The sequence below is a fragment of the Neurospora hispaniola genome (genome assembly GCF_033458365.1).
Source record: "Neurospora hispaniola strain FGSC 10403 chromosome Unknown B0T23scaffold_1, whole genome shotgun sequence".
NCBI classification, from domain to species: Eukaryota; Fungi; Ascomycota; class Sordariomycetes; order Sordariales; family Sordariaceae; genus Neurospora; species Neurospora hispaniola.
In genome coordinates, this window is record NW_026944406.1 from 4165547 (window position 1) to 4181269 (window position 15723).

The 15723-nt window shown below is 50.2% G+C and overlaps 5 protein-coding genes and 1 non-coding gene across 6 annotated transcripts; 3 read left to right on the top strand and 3 right to left on the bottom strand.

Annotated features, from left to right (window-relative positions):
• Positions 1-1384: 1384 nt before the first annotated feature.
• Positions 1385-3452, top strand: B0T23DRAFT_401314 (uncharacterized protein; the record flags this gene model as incomplete). The annotated part of the gene is made up of 4 exons (XM_062838569.1): positions 1385-1396; positions 1641-1857; positions 1983-2060; positions 3403-3452. The coding sequence occupies 4 exons, from the start codon at positions 1385-1387 to the stop codon at positions 3450-3452; spliced, it is 357 nt and encodes a 118-aa protein (XP_062697419.1).
• Positions 3453-5675: 2223 nt separating this feature from the next.
• Positions 5676-7123, top strand: B0T23DRAFT_25633 (uncharacterized protein). Its single transcript, XM_062834197.1, has 2 exons — positions 5676-6602; positions 6830-7123. The coding sequence occupies exons 1-2, from the start codon at positions 5860-5862 to the stop codon at positions 6951-6953; spliced, it is 867 nt and encodes a 288-aa protein (XP_062697420.1). The 5' UTR covers positions 5676-5859; the 3' UTR covers positions 6954-7123.
• B0T23DRAFT_25630 (uncharacterized protein) lies at positions 7124-8426 on the top strand. Its single transcript, XM_062834196.1, has 2 exons — positions 7124-7501; positions 7709-8426. Exons 1-2 carry the CDS (start codon positions 7293-7295, stop codon positions 8142-8144), a joined length of 645 nt encoding a protein of 214 aa, XP_062697421.1. The 5' UTR covers positions 7124-7292; the 3' UTR covers positions 8145-8426.
• Positions 8427-9830: 1404 nt separating this feature from the next.
• B0T23DRAFT_25662 (uncharacterized protein) lies at positions 9831-10812 on the bottom strand. The gene has a single exon (XM_062834199.1). It carries the CDS (start codon positions 10513-10515, stop codon positions 9943-9945), a length of 573 nt encoding a protein of 190 aa, XP_062697422.1. The 5' UTR covers positions 10516-10812; the 3' UTR covers positions 9831-9942.
• On the bottom strand, positions 10541-10636 carry B0T23DRAFT_t46. The gene has a single exon. It is a non-coding gene; the product is annotated as a tRNA-Ile (tRNA).
• B0T23DRAFT_25653 (uncharacterized protein) lies at positions 10695-13455 on the bottom strand. Its single transcript, XM_062834198.1, has 5 exons — positions 12855-13455; positions 12284-12786; positions 11701-12215; positions 11380-11633; positions 10695-11311 (listed from the first exon to the last, which is right to left on the bottom strand). Exons 1-5 carry the CDS (start codon positions 13228-13230, stop codon positions 10875-10877), a joined length of 2085 nt encoding a protein of 694 aa, XP_062697423.1. The 5' UTR covers positions 13231-13455; the 3' UTR covers positions 10695-10874.
• Positions 13456-15723: the final 2268 nt, after the last annotated feature.

Here is a 15723-nt window from a genome sequence, read left to right on the forward strand (position 1 = left end):
GCGTCAAGATCAGCGCAACAGAAAGTACCGTTAGTGTTGGGGCTACCGAGTTATGATGCGCCTCTATACACACCAATGCGCCTGACAACTCTCGCTCGGAAGATGGGCAGATGGTCGATTCCCTAGAGGTGTTGTGGAACACGAGATTTTCTATCCCTATCCCGAACCCCATCCTCGTCATGTTGGACAAAAGCAACCATTCCCGATACCCTTCCTCGCCTTCTTCCCCTATCTGCTTCCCTTTGGTAACATTCACACCCCTGTTTTTGAGTGGCACACAGAGGTCCCGGCTCCTGAGTGGTCTCGTTTTGCCAGTTTTCTGGGTTTGCTGAACAAACTGTTCACTGCGCAGTGCCGGGGTCCAGGAAGGGACAAAAGACGAAAATGGTCTCCTGGAGAGCATGTTGTGTACTGTAAGGTACAGGAGGGTTGTTTTTCGTCCATCGACCCTCGGTGGAAAATATGCGGTACGAGTGCGGCATCAGTTTCCTGTGTTGGCAGAGGCAATACTCTCCGAGAACTGTAGCGACTACTAAGACCGGGCCGACGGTATTAACAACATATTTGACACGCGAGTATACCTCTATTGATACGCCCAGGAGACGAGAGCAAGCAAAGTCGTTAATATTGACTGGCGGGCCTGGCTTACGAAAGATCATCCTGCTTGTGATGGAAGGGTCCGTGATACCTGCCATGATACCGAGACTCTCCCCCTCCCGTTGATGCTGCGGCTGTTTTGGGTGTTTCGTTCTGGAACTGGAGGTATATCGAACTTTAAGTTGGTGAATCTTTTCACCGACAGAGTAGAGGTTCCTCTCAACCCGACCACCCCCTCTCCCGCGCCGTATATATCAGATGGTGTGATGGCGCATGGCCTGTACAGTGCTGCTGGACATAAGCTTATCAGAAACAAGGTGTGTGGTATAGGTAAGATCGATGGCCCGACGGTTCAATGTCCCTTCACTATTTCAACCCTCCTTGATCAACAATCATCAATATTGTTCCCTGGCATGATTACTATGGCTGCCTCTCTATTTCCTGCAAGCGCGGCAGTGGCTGCGGTGTCGCGGTCTATGCATGCTCATTATCGTTTTGTTATCATTTCGTTCGACTTGTCCTGGCGAGATACACTCTATCAAAGATGAGTTTGGCTTCCAGAAGGTGTGTATGGAGTCTACCATGTAGACCTACAGGTGTGTTCGCCAAGCTCAGGGCTCCTATATATGCACATTGCGTACGTGTGCGGTGGATATATATGATCCATTGTAATCGCAGTGTACCCGAGATACTACGCTAGTATACGGGCTGGAATGTCGAAAGGTTGATTATTTCTCTCGGATCTGGTATCGACACCGCACATCGTCTAGTCAAAGCGATAGGCAAGATGGACAGATGGGTAAGCATGGCCACAAACAACCACCTAACTGTCAAGATGGTAAAAATTGAAACGTCGGCTCGTCCCTTGTCATAGTATGGAGAAGTTTGAACGGGCGAGACAGGTCACTGATCCCGAAATCGTCGAAACGTCTCTTTGCCACAATAAGGGAAGACAAAGTACACCAAAAATAACCACAACCGAGCTCCCTCTAACCAGGGTTTTCTATTCATGTGTAAGTCAGACTTCACTCGTCGTCAACCAGCCCGTCAAGCAAGACGGCAAGGACGGGCGATCAGGAAGTCATCAGTTTTCAGAACTATGTAAAGAACCAGAGCCAGAAACAAGGAAGTTCTATGGCGACGATGGTTGCTGGTTTGATGTCGATATTTCTATGGCTGATGGTCGATGGCGTCCGGGCGGCGCGGCGACGGCAAGGTTCAAGGCTTCAAATGCTGCCACCACCACCACAGGCGATGTGTGTGGGTGTGTCTTTTGTCTCGTTACTTTCCCTTTTGTCCCTTTTCCCCCAGCCATCTCCATCCAGCCATTGCAACGGGATGCAAGCAAGAGCACGTCAACGGCTTGGCCTACTGTCACTACATAGGTATTATTATGAGTCCCTGCTACTCCTTTGGGAGGAAGGTGCTCGGTGTCGCAACCCCCCAACCCTTTTTACTCCATTGTCCCTAGCTCCCGCTGTAGGGCACTGCAATGAGGGCAACAATTGATGGCACTTGTCGTCTCTCTCTCTCTTTCACTCTATGTATTTTCGTCTTTTACTTTGTTCTCCTTTTGAGATTATTTTTTTTCTTTCCCCTCCCACATTCCCGCCCCCCCCCCCCCCCCCTCTCTCTCTCTCTCTTCCCCCAATCTCCAAACCCCATGGAAACCTCCGGCGCGCCGCTCGCACCTGACCTTCCCAGGTCCCCCACCTCCCGACCTCCGCCCTTCCTATCTCCGCCGGCCCTAAATCCCGGTCATCGGTGGCCGGGGTTAGGGATGGGAGGCAAGGGGGGTTCTCGGTTTTTTTTTTTTTTTTCTGGTGAGGGAGGGGAAAGCCGAAGGCTGGATCACTAGTGTAATCGGCAAAAGAACCGAACCGTCAGCGGCCGCCGCGCACGAACCCCTTGGGGGGTAAGGGCTGGGGTCTGGCTACTCTGCAAAGTGCAAACTGGTTTGAATTTGCAAGGGTTTGTTTAGGTAGTCGCTCTGGTGGTCTCTTGCTTTTTGTTTCATGTGTGGAGGAGGAGGCTTTGTTTATCGTGGAAGGTGGACTATGTATGTACATAGAGTGAGCGGGGGTGATGGGGAGGCGCTTCCCGACTTGGCTCGTGTCTTCACGCGTGTTTTCGTACGATTTCTGTGTTTTGTGTTTTGTGTTTACCTATCGTATGTTTTTCTATGCAATTGCTACGATTGTGCTGCTTAGAAACTCCAGTCTCTTTTATTCTTTTTCTTTGTTGTTGTGTTTGCATGGTTGACTTTCCTCTATCCTGGCTTGTTCAGTTGGCTCGGCGTGGCGATCCTTCCTGGACGGGGAAGTCTGTCGACACTTTACTGTGTGGGATTTATGGAGTTTACGACTCGGGATCTCTTGGACCACAGTACAGTATATACGAGGCATAACTGAGTTTCATACAATTCACTTGATTTAAATCTGCCAAATACGCATTGCTTACCTTTTTAGTGCCCGTTTGGAAAGCTTGGCTGGTAAGCATGTGTAACACGGAACCCCCTCCCCGGTCTCTTCTTTCTCCGCAGGTTATCCTCAGTTCATCCTGTCGTAAGAGGAGAAGCAAAAAGGTTTGTCTGATTTACCTAAGTGATGTGGAGTATATAAGCCCAATTCCACTCTCGAGCCACTGAAAGTGGAAGAGTATATAGATTTTGAGCGGACAGGTGCCGTATGGGACTTTTTTCTTATGTTTTTTTTTTTTTTTTTTTTTTTTTTTTTTTTTTTTTTTTGGGGGGGGGGGGGGGTTTGCTGGAAGAGATGAATAAAGGCATAAAAAGAGGTTTCTGAGGCGCATTACGCCCTGGTCATTGTCCGTCGCTTGAACGAAGACTCTTTTGAGAAAGCCAATGAGAGCTGGATATCTCCCCCTGTTTAGTGTAACCCACGGCCGAAGCCCCAAACTGACAAGCAAACCAGTTCTGTTGTAGTCTCTAAATAGTTTCTACGCAGTAGTCCCTACATAGTTTCTACGCAGTAGTCCGATCCCTGCAAAAACTCCAATAGTTCTGCGTTCTGAAGCGATAAAGGACGAGGAAAAGCCCCCGATGGACGGAAAGGAAAGGACAAGACGCCAAAGACAAGGAACTGGTAAATGCTGTCCTTCGGATCGTTGGCTTTGCCTCAAATTGGCAACGGGGTCCTGGTTGCAAGAGAACTACCAAAAGTGAATAAAAGAGATTGCTTATCCTGTTCCTCAGTTGCTTTCGGCAGCTTTCGGCAATTGTATAAAGCAAAATAACAACAGACAACAATCTCACCAGGCGAGTCTTTTCATTACCGTCGTTGTCGTGGTGTCGCCGTCTTCTCTGGCCCATGGCCCCCACTGATTATACACTACGGTATGTAGACAGACACATACGTTATGCATAAAATAGTGTGTGTAGACTATGGATGGCATCCACACCACCTACATAGCTGCTAACCTACCGGTCATGCCTTACATAGCCGTTGATGCGTATGTAGTGTATGTGCAATCGTGCCATAGCTACTGCAGTACTTGCATTACGCATAGGTATTGTACATGAGCAATTGAGACTCGCAGGGCGCAAGGCGGCCCGTTCGGTGATCTACAGTGCAGTGGTGGGCGATGAGATTCGGAAGCTTGACCACTCGTCAACTCTTGAGCCTCTTCCCACTACACATGTACGTATCACTTTCGCTTGGCTAGGCGAGCTAGGGTTGTGTGTGATGGGTACATGGTTCACGGAGGGGCTTTCACAATGTATGTAGCTAGAGTCTAATTTTACACCAGAGGTAAGGTGATTAAGGACGGGAAATGTGGATGTTGTGATGACGGCGGCGGTTGATTTGTGTGGTGAGGCTGGGGACAATGACGGACGTAACCCAGGCTACCGTACCTGTCCGGAGATACTCACAAGTAGTAATAATAGTAAGTGAGCAATCAACAATTAGCACTTCCTACTTCCTTGTCATGTTGCCCAGGCCTTCTTTTCTTTTCTTTTCGTTTCTTTTGCTGTGTTTTATCGTGGATCAACCGTGTCTCGGGATGGGATGGGATGTCGAGAAAAGGGTCCTTGCTAGCCGAAGCCGAGAAGACGAAAGGGGAAGGGAGAGTCGACATCAAGGAAGTTATCATGAAATATTACCGTACTGTTTCCCCTAAACGCGAGAGCTATCTAGCAAGGGAAGAGCTACGCCAACGACGCTGCTTCTTTTTCGCAATCTAGCGGCACGTATTGATTTTTTTTTTTTTTTGATTTTTTTTTTTTTTTTCAAGCACCCCCCTCTCGAGCCACTCCTGTCGGGGCTGGGTATCGTTGAATGCCGCTGTTCACTTACGCAGTAGTTTTGTGTCACCCTTGTCAGGCTGATGTGATTCGGTACCAGTCCTTGCTTTGTTTGTGCGCCTTTCCCGGCCAGCCGACCTGAGTCCACGGCGTCGGCGCAGTTGCGCGGCTCGAGAAACAGTCTCTCAATAGCAAACAGCACCTTGAGGGGGTCCCGGGGGGGGGGGGTTCAACTTGACGAGTGGGATGTTAAGAGATGTGTCGGCGTGGGTGGCTGGCAAGAACAAGCGCGGGTTGTTGGTGCCGTTGTTTCCAAAGCTGACCAACAACTCTGCCTAAAAGGACCAAAGAAAGAAAGTCTAACGGCAAGTAGATGTTTGGACGTATCCGATGTCTCGAGAGTGTGTGATGCTCCAAGTTCAGTTGAGTTCCAGGGTACAGTACAAGGCAGTGTTTGTTGTCACACGTTCCCAGGTTTCGACTTGAGGTACCCGGCCGGCATGATGGATGCTGGACATGTGAGAAGCGGCAGGCATGTCAAAGTCAGAGTCTCTGTTAGTGCACCACCGCAAAACCAATCGCTTCAAGGGCTTCGCGTTAACAGACACAAGGAACAAAGCGACCGCTGAGACAAAGCACACTCATAAAGGGAGGACAATAACGGTGGAACTCACATGACTTCGCGAGCGCTTTGAAGATGGAGACGCGGCAATGGAACGGGGACTCCTTTGGAAAGTCGTGTTCCGGGTCGACGTGTTGGCCAACTGGCTCGCGTTCCATTCACCATATGCTGCAATGTTCAACCAACCTGCCGTGCAATTCCACTCTATCTTGGACTCTCCAGTGGCTATCTATCACTCGACCAACACATACGATTTGCGCATCCCGACAACGCCACAACCACCTGCTGGATCGCTCTCATAATCGACTGATGTTGTGACAGCCCGGAAGACGCCATACAGATACAGCCAACAATCACGAAGCAAACAGGCTGTGCCATGGCTCCTCCTATTCATCCTAAACAGCCGCCACCGGCAGAGCCAATCCATGCTGGCCGCGCGTTCGACCCGTGGAATTCGGTAGCGGCCGGCCATCAGCGAGCCGAAACTCGGGTGCCAACCGGGTGGCGCGAGTCTCGTGCCAGGAAACTGCAAAGTCAGTTCCGCGCCAGTTCTTCCGGTGGCGACCGAATCTCGGACTCTGTTGGGGCTGGCGCCGAAGACTTTGACGAAAAGCGTGGCGTCTTGATCCCAAAGGAGGTACGAGCTCGCGCACTGAACAGCGTTGCCGATATGCTACGTAATCCTGGAACCATGGCGACCATGTCACAGACAAATTCGCAGTCACGGGCTCGTCTACCAGAAAAGGGAGCGTCACAGAATGGGAGTCAACCGGTTGAAGAGGAGGAAACTTGGGAATCGGGTCCCACGCAACACGGGCAGAGGAAAGAGGAGGAGGAGGGAGGAGGCTCAAGCAACATCAGAAAAATCTTTGATGGGTTGAACATCTACGTCAATGGTAGCACCCATCCCCTGATCTCTGATCATAAATTGAAGCAAATCCTCGCCGAGAACGGCGCTCGTATGTCCATTCATCTCGGCCGCCGCCAGGTCACTCACGTCATCCTAGGCAAACCGACTGGCCGAAATACCGGCGCCGGTGGTGGACTCGCCGGCGGGAAATTGGAGAAAGAGATCCGCAGAGTCGGCGGTTGTGGCGTCAAGTATGTCGGTGTCGAATGGTAAGTCCATCCTCTTCCCCGGTGACTAGCTGGGCATAGGATATGCGTATACTGTGCTACCACCTCTTCCCTTCCATGTTCGTCCTTCTTGGGACCCCGTAAAGTCTCTTCCCAGGCCAAACGTTCATTCACCCACCCCCCTCTCCGTTGGCTGGACCTGCGGTGTATGATGCACAGCTTGACGGATACTGTGCTTACGCTAACGCTGTCCTCTCCTTTTCGACCAGGGTTCTGGAAAGCATCAAGGCAGGCAAGCGGCTGCCCGAGGCAAGGTTCGCTAACCTCAAGATCGCGGCAAAGAGGCAGCAAAGCGTTCTTTCCGCCTTCTCGACGAACAAACCGCCAGCATGATGGACCTTCCAGGGCGCATTCCGACGATGAGGGATGATAACGACGGACGAATAGGCGCCGTGAGGACAGATACGGCGGCCTGCGTGTCATGTTGTTAGGGCGGCCGCTGCCTCCACTATATTGGTCCTTTTTCCTCCTGTCCTGTCCAAGGTTCCGATTTACTTTGCTTGTCCTCCTCACGCCTCGCTTACGTTAGCTGGGTGAAGCAAAGTGACCTTGGATGGGAAGAGAAGCGATGTGTGCAGAACGCTATGGCATGCTTACCCTTCCCTAGCACGATGACACGCATAACAGAACCAACCCAGCAGAGCAAAGCAGGAGAAGCATATACCTGGCACGATGATTCAGTACACAGCACCACTATCAACGATGGAGATACAACAGAGAGAACAACACGACACGACGCTTGCTAGGATAGTGAGCGTCATGCCGTACGTACGGCATTTGGAGAAAGTAGAATCTAGGCCAGACGAGACACGGTTCGCCACGACAACGAGGCCACCGGGTGTTCGAAAGCAGGCGATCGTGTCCCACTCGTATCCCCTCAAGTTCGTGAGTATCTATTGTCTATCATTATTCAGAGCCCGAAGCGGTCTTCGGTTGCCCTTTTCTTCATTACTTTCCGACGTTCGTGGTCCATGTGTCACTACGAGGTTTCTTGCTCTTTCCCATGCTACTCCGTCTCTTCACCGCATATGGGCATCAGTATTTCGTTCCCTTATCTCTACCGCTTGCTGACGTCTCGGCTGCATCAGAGGTATGATTGGACAATGGGTGTGTACTAGGTTCCAGTCGAACGTGGAAAGGGGGGCGGCATCGGCGGCGCGCCGTACGAAAGGTGCCCCCCCACCCCCGGGTTTCTGTCGTCCCGGACCAGTCAGCATACACAGAAGCAACGGACAGATAGGAAGGACAAGGGGAATGGAATGGATGAGTGGTGGTGATAGTCCTGAATGGGCCTGTGCGGGGCTGTTGTTGGTCAATCGATTTCTTTTGGGGAGGTTGTTTGCTCCAACGAAAAACCAACAGCTGCACGATATATTAACCTGCAGCACGTACGTGGTCGACCCGTCTACCCTGCGTAGCTACTTGGTACGATTTTCGGCTGTTGTCAAGGGCAAGGGGGTGCAATTTATTTGTTTTGAGGAAATCAGGAGTTCTGGATGGATGAGACCAGCCGAAGCTGACTAGGATTGTGAACATTGCTACAATATGTGCACAATAACAATCTGTTGTGGGAGAATTGAATGGATATCGTTGAGGAGGAGCTATAGTGCGTGGCGTCACACCGTTACTCTCTTTCCTCGTGATGGGCGGGTTATCGCATACTTAGCGCTGTCGTCGTTACCGTTGCCTTTCGACTAATCCCCCTCTCACACTCTCCCTCTGTTGTCTTTGCCTCCGCAAAAGTCTTCAAACCCAGCCTCTCTCCGTGTCTCCCTCACGCTCGCTCACCCCGATCTTTCCTCCCCCCTCCCCTTCTTGCATAGCATAGCATGGCATTGCATGGCATGATGTCAAACTAGGGTCACCTTGGATGGAGCGACACACACTGACAGACAACAAGACCGTTTGAATTTCTTCTTTGCGAATTGTTGTTCTGCGGTGTCTTCCATGCCACGGATAGACACAGCGCTTCACATAACGTACATGCACACGTTTTCTGGATACCTTTAGTCCAAAGGAAGCTAGTTGGGCCAGGGTAGGTATGGCAGGCTAGGTAAATGAAGGGAGTTCCCTTTCTCTGGACTCTCGAGCCGTCAAGACCGGATAGTCGGTGGTGAAACGCGCCTGCGCTAGTAGTGGCCTAGGCCAGCTCACCCTTGGCATAATATCCTTTCTTCGGGGGTTTTTTTTTTCGTCAGCTCGTGGAGCATGCCGACGTATGTCTATTTGTGTCTGGTCCTTTCGCCTGTCTTTTTTTTTTGGTTTCTGTTGGCCAGATTCTGGCCTGGATCTTTGGCTTTAGGGGGCCGTCTCTGCCGCTTGCTAGGTTATGACTACCACCATGTTCACGGTGACTTGGTGAGAAACTGGGATTCTCACAGAATAATTTCATGGGCACCGGAAGTAAGCTTCCTGCTTACCGATACATATTGGGCTAGCCAACTAACTTGGTTCTTGATTTTGCGTTATCGGTCCTGTGAGACCTTATGGTCCGACGCCGAAGACTAGGTAGTTATGGTTGAAGAGTTTCTACCAGAATTTTGAATAATACATGTAAATCTCTATGTTGTGCCCCTTTATTACAGCTTTACTATTTGTGTTAGAAGTTCCCGGTGATAACTCCATGTAATCAGAGGTACACAAAGCTGTTAGTTAGGTCTCCTGTACCTTTTACTCAAACACACACTTGCTTAAACAGGGCACTACTATACCTCTAGGTGTACTGATAAGTCACTGGATGACTTACCTTGGCTACTTGAAAATGCAAAAGCTCTGGTTCAGACACAGAACTGGTAGCCCGTTTCTTGTACCATTCTCTTGTATCATTAACTCAAGACTGTTGAAAAGCCATATTCGAAACAAACCTCACAGACAAACGAAGACTAGAGAGGAAATAATATTTGGCTACATACCTGGACTACCGGTAGCCCAACGTAATCAGCAAGGAATCATTGATAAGAGCCAAGAAGATAGTGAAATCGGAATTGACAAAGCATGGACTAACTGACTCGTCGACTGTATGTGAACACAACAGAAATCGAATAGTTACACAACATAATCGTTCTTGAGGTATTTCTTCCTATTCGTAGCATCCGCAGCCACCGCAGCCCCGAAGCCCTGTAGTGCCGTTTCGGATTCACTTGGCTACCTACGCTATCGTGTCATGAAATATATATACATACATACGCAGATACATTATCTTGATGGATCAATCTCGACCTTGCTAGCCTGGACTCAGCTACCTACCTGATTTCTGAAAGGGTCCGGTGCCCTCCGATCCAGCCAATCTTCCAAACCCCCTTTCTTGCCTTCAACTGACTGACTAACATGTACCATGGAACTTGTCAAGTTGTTTCCAAGCATCCCGTCCAATCCAAAGAGCCTTGACCCATTTACTGTAACTGTCTTGGTGCCACAAAGCCCAACATTCGACGAACGAGCCGGCTGAGCTGGTTTCGTCCACCTCGTATTCGAAGTATATCCCGGGAAGCAAGTGCGGGAGTCTGGAACCCAAAGATGGAGAGCGGGACCGGGCCCGGTCCCGGGACCGCACAGCCAGTGGCAACTTTGTGTTGGACTGCGAGTGACGAGAGAGAAGACTCGATGTAGAAATAGGTTGAAGATTGTTTGAGCGGTTGATTGGAGGTCTAAAATCTTGTCTGGTCGTCGGTGACTGCTTTTTACCTTCGGTCAGTGCAACAACCACTGTGTTGTTCTCTAGACTGACACCTTTTTGACTCGTGTGCCACTTCCTCTGAGTATGGTTTGAATTTGGAAGAATAACACTTGGCTTGGAAAAAAAAAAAAAAAACCTATGTTCTAAGAAGATGAGCAAATGAGACAAGAGAAGGGGGAGGGGAGGTAAAAATAGTGAAGGATAAGATGACGCTGCCATGAAAAGAAACCTTCAAAAAAATGAATGCCCAATAACAGGATTGAACTGTTGACCTTCGCATTGACTTGATATCAGAGAACTGATATTAGTACGACGCTCTAACCAGCTGAGCTAATCGGGCTGTAGGTGGTAAAAACTGATGGGTGTAAGAAACTATGTGGGACAAAATAGATTGTGGGGCTGCTAGGACAGGATAACCTTGTGTGCACCTTCCAGATCAAAATCATCAACTCTGCTTTCCAAGCTCACTGCCTCTGACCTACATAGACTCTACCCCAAGTGGTGTAAAAAGTGGGGAAGTATCTCTCGTCATGAAGCAAATACACGCTTAACAATGCTTCTACGTGACTACATGCCTTTCAAAGCTTCGCCCTAGCCTCAATAGCCGCATGCAACCCGCTCTTCGCATGCCAATATTCCCTAATCTTCTCCCTCGCCACATCCACTACGCTCGGGTCCTCCACCGTCGAGGGGATATTGACGGGCTTGTCGAACTCGTCATGGACCGCATTTTCCAGCAGTTCGCGTAGGACTCTCCTCAAGGTCTTGCCCGAGCGTGTCTTTGGAATCATGCCCTTGCCCCGGATCATCCCGCCTAGCGAGGCGATGGCACCAACCTGGGCGCGGATGAGCTTCTGGATATCCTGGAACAGCTGCTCGTCTGACTTGACGTCGGCGCCGCCGTCCGAGGTGCTGACGAAGGCGAAAGGAAGCTGGCCTTTGAGGGCATCGGGGACGCTAACCACGCATGCTTCGGTGACGAGGGGGTGGCTTGTGACTGCTTGCTCGAGTGTGCCTGACGCGGGGTGTTAGAGGAATGTTTGCAAGTAGATGACAACAAAAAAAATGGGAGAGGTAACTTGCCTGTGCTAAGACGATGGGCGGCAACGTTGATAATGTCATCAGTGCGTGCCATAATGTGAATGTACCCTGTTTGGTCGACATAGCCGGCATCGCCAGTGTCAACCCACTTGCCATTGAAGCGAATCATGTAACTCTTGTAGAATCGTTCCTCATCCCCCCAAAGTGTCCGAAACGCAGTAGGTGCCAGTGGAAGGCCCAGAACGATGTTTCCCATGTTGCCCCTGGGCACCTCGTTGCCTTCGTCATCCACAACTCTGATCATTACGGTGCAGCATTAGTTACCATGCATCTGAGGAAATGGGAATAATGAAAATTGTATACCTGACATCAAACCCAGGCATGGCCTTTCCAGCACTCCCGGGCTTGATAGGTAATGGCGGATGATCTTTCACATTCGTCTTCCTGTTCTTGCCTGCGTGCGGAACCAACGCAACACCCGAAATCGGCGAGCCAGATTCTGACGACCACCAGTTATCAACAACCTGGGAGCCTGCCGCGCCATACCGCCTGAGCAAGTCCTGGTACATGTTAATGATAGCTGGCTCGGACCGCTCTCCAGCAAGAAAAAGGGCTTTGAGGCTCTTGAGCCCACCTCGTCTGCCAATCTCGGTGATAAAGACATTGTCAGGGTCTTCCTTTCGGATGGCTCTGAGTGCCGTTGGTGCGGTGAACAAGGTGTTGATCTTGTATTCCTCGGCTAGTCTCCAGAAAGCCGAGGCGTCGGGTGTTCCAACAGGCTTACCTTCGTAGAGGACCGTGGCGGCGCCTGTCAGTAGGGGACCATAAAGTGTGTAGCTGTGTGAAACTACCCAGCCTATGTCACTGAAACAGCCCATCTGATCACGGTCCTGTTAACAGCTTTCATTTTGCGAAGCTTTGACTTGTGAATGAGACGCCAACTTACCACGTCACCTGGTCCATGTATACCGAACAGATACGAAATCGACATGTGCAGCCCAACAGCATGACCGCCGCTATCGCGCACGACACCTTTAGGTCGACCTGTGGTTCCGCTGGTGTAGATGATGTAAATGGGATCAGCCGACCTTACAGGAACACACTCAGCCTTGATATTTCTGAACCGCGCGCTCTTGACCAGCTTCTGCCAATCCCGCTCGCCCTCAGTTTTCTTGATTGGACGCCACACTAGCTGCTCACGCTGCCAGATGATGGTCTTGGGGGGTTTGAAGGATGAGATGCTGATAGCTTCTTCGATATAGGCGCGGTAACTGACAGGCCCTTTGTTACCTTCGATGCCACAAGAAGCTGTCAAGATGGCGACTGGACATGAGGCTTCAATGCGCTGAGCCAGGGCTGTGGAAGCAAAGCCACCAAAGACAACAGCGTGGATGGCACCCAAGCGGTTGATGGCGAGAATGCCGATCAAAGTGGCGGGCACCATGGGCACTATGTAAATAGGCTGTTAGTAGCTGGCTCAGTGGACACTCGTGAAAGCCGTAAATGGATGAACTGACTGTAAACTAAAACAACATCTCCCTTCTTGACGCCTTCCTCTCGAAGGACCCCGGCAAAAGTTTCGACCTCGGCAAGAAGCTGCTTGTAGGTCAAACGCTGCTTGGTGTTCGTGACCGAACTGTCGTAGAGAATGGCGGGCTGATCTCCATGCCCAGCTAGGACATGACGGTCAAGGCAGTTATAGCAGGTGGATATCTCGCCGTCTGGGAACCATTCCCAATGACTGTGAGAGGTACCCGATTTCAGATCTTTAGTCGTGCGTTTCAGAACCGCAGAAGGCTTTCTGTGCCAGTGAAGCTGTTCAGCTTGATGACCCCAGAATCTTTCGGGATCGGTGAGAGAGAGATGCTGGGCCTCGTCTTGAGGATGGGTCATTGTGTTTATAGTGATGTGACCCAATCTATCTATAGACTGGTTAGATAATATTCATGAAGTTTTCATGAAGGTGCTGTTGCTTGACGCAAAGCTTGCAAGAGGACTGTAGATTATAGACAAGTAAGCGTCAAGATCCAAGAAGATATTTGGAATAAAGTGAAAGAAGACAAAGAGCGCAGAGAAGAGGGATGTTTCCTGACGGGAAGGTTAGGGAAGAACAGGGAGGGGGTCAAGGAGGAGACAAGCAAACAAGTGGTTTCAAATTCGTGGCCTCCGACTGCATTGCAAACAGGACCGTCAACCTCGGAGTTGGTAGACTTGGAGAACGGGTGGAGCGAAGGTCCTCAACAGTCTTCCAGGCCGATCTTTGACTGGGCTTGAGATGGCAGACATACTCGTGCCAGCACGTGTGCCAAATGAGTATTTCCCCGCATTCCCCCATGCTCCCCCCTAAAGGTCCGTCTGAGGGGTCGACGCGGGGAAGGCACTAATGGAGTGCCAGCGAACAGCCATTTCTGGCTCGGAGTTTGGAGTTAGCCGAAGCAATGATGTGAATGGACAGAATGTTCTGAGCACTCGTGGCCAATTCGGAGACAAAAAGACATCGTTTCGGTGTTTGAAGTCATCATGGTTTTGGGCATACGGAGGGCCGTCCTCCAGGTAGCATACTAGCCCGCAGCGGGTTAGGGCCATACAAAAGGGGTAGGGTGAATGGCTCCCGAACGTGTTCTGCTTTTGTTCAAGCAGTGAAAAAGGTATGATTTACCACATCTAACTGTGTGGTTCTGAAACCTTCACGGTGCAGGATCGCATCAGGATGCTTTGTTGATGACCGCAAACGCTGTGGGGATAACCACGACTCGGTAACCTTCTGCGCAGGGGAAGTAAAGCAAGAAAAGCCAGTGCTGCTGCGTAGCCAAGGGGGAGAGCATCTACACATGATAGAAGGAAGTAGTTATTATAGTCTGTCAACAATACTAATTGAGAAAGTCAACGGGAGCTAGCCAAAGCGGCGAATGCCTCTTAGCCCAATGTCAGGGGTAGGTCAGCTCAGGCCATCAAAGCATGTAGTGTACGATCAAAAACCTAGAGGATCCAGCAAAAAGCAAGAAGAGATGGAGACATATCTGGGTCCCAGACATCCGGTAGCCCACCCGAAACGCCGGGGTGAGATCACGGCTTCATCCACCGGATCGGCGCGGTACCTGTGGGTCTCTTTCAGCCTTAAATGCCCGCCTTCCAGTCTTCCAGATCTTTCCAGATCCGAGTATAGCATTTCGTCGCTCGCTTCAAGCGTGGCCTCGCTGGCCTGGGATTCCCTGTGATATGAGGCTCTGAACATCAACCAGGTGTCGAAGTACTCCGCAATAGTGTGATAAGCTTTGACTAGATAGAGTTCATCCTGATGCTTCACCGGCATCTGAGCCTCGTTCCAAGACTCACAGGCTCTGAATGGCTCTTCGGTCACTTGACTTTGGAAACCATCTCGATAATAGCCGGCGCCAATGTAGTGGCTGGGTGGAAATTGAGAGTTGCAACCAGCTGTCAAAACAAAAGTTGACAAGCGCCGCAGCGATGCGAATGAATGTCATAGCACGACGGGGGAATCCTCTAAACTTCCAGTCAGCCGGCTGTCATCAAACTTGACGGACCCTGGAGCGATCGAGTGAGGAGACCAACAGCAACCGTAACGAAGAACAATGACCTGCTCAATGGGCCATCATGAACCGCTGATAAGTGATGTCACCATTTCACTCCGGTAATCCACCTCTTCTTAGCTTGAACATCCAGACAGTCAAGCCTCGCCTGGTGGTCAACGAACATGTCTCGTTGCTAGACAGTGGTTGAACAAGAAAAACAATCTGAGGGAGGCGACCGAAGGTATTCAGGCAAGTCCGACCGTTGTGAATGCTCCGCCATCTGCCGGTACTATGTCTTGCCGCGTGCGTTTGACAACGTAGGTAATGATGAGTTTCGGAACGCCAAATTCCCCATCGTTTCGCTGTCACTTCGTGGTGAATGGTCTCATGCGGAGTGACGTCGGCATCACTGTGTTGATGTATGCTGATTGATGGTATCTATGTGGATCTGTCTCTTCAACGACCGAGGGTTCAGCGTTGTCGCTGGGCCTTCCTTCCACTTATCGCACAATCTGCTGCACTACAGTAGAAACCCCTACTCGTGCATACACCTGATAATGCATAACACCCTCTAAATGCTAGCAATTGCCAGTCCGCAATTATTTAGTATGGGCAAGTGCTAAAATGTATATTTGTATATTTGGCGGCCCGCTAAATTGGTGGATATGTAGTTTGATGGTCCTTGATAACCTTTAATAGCCCTGACAGCCCTAATAACCCCCCAACAGGCGGTATTTCTAATCCGATTTCTAATTTGATAAATATAGTGAGACCGCCAAAATTCCCGATTTTTCACCAAATCAACCACCATATTATACTATATTAGGTAAATTACAACATTGCCAGGGTACTA

Excerpts from the sequence above, each read along its gene's own strand:
- B0T23DRAFT_25653 (XM_062834198.1), bottom strand. The coding sequence starts at position 13,230 with ATGACCCATCCTCAAGACGAGGCCCAGCATCTCTCTCTCACCGATCCC. Across the intron at positions 12,787-12,854 it reads AGATGTTGTTTTAGTTTACA|TGCCCATGGTGCCCGCCACT; the intron begins GTCAGTTCATCC and ends CTATTTACATAG. Across the intron at positions 12,216-12,283 it reads TACATGGACCAGGTGACGTG|ATGGGCTGTTTCAGTGACAT; the intron begins GTAAGTTGGCGT and ends GACCGTGATCAG.
- B0T23DRAFT_25633 (XM_062834197.1), top strand. The coding sequence starts at position 5,860 with ATGGCTCCTCCTATTCATCCTAAACAGCCGCCACCGGCAGAGCCAATC. Across the intron at positions 6,603-6,829 it reads AAGTATGTCGGTGTCGAATG|GGTTCTGGAAAGCATCAAGG; the intron begins GTAAGTCCATCC and ends CTTTTCGACCAG.
- B0T23DRAFT_25630 (XM_062834196.1), top strand. The coding sequence starts at position 7,293 with ATGATTCAGTACACAGCACCACTATCAACGATGGAGATACAACAGAGA. Across the intron at positions 7,502-7,708 it reads TCCCACTCGTATCCCCTCAA|AGGTATGATTGGACAATGGG; the intron begins GTTCGTGAGTAT and ends CGGCTGCATCAG.
- B0T23DRAFT_25662 (XM_062834199.1), bottom strand. The coding sequence starts at position 10,515 with ATGGCAGCGTCATCTTATCCTTCACTATTTTTACCTCCCCTCCCCCTT.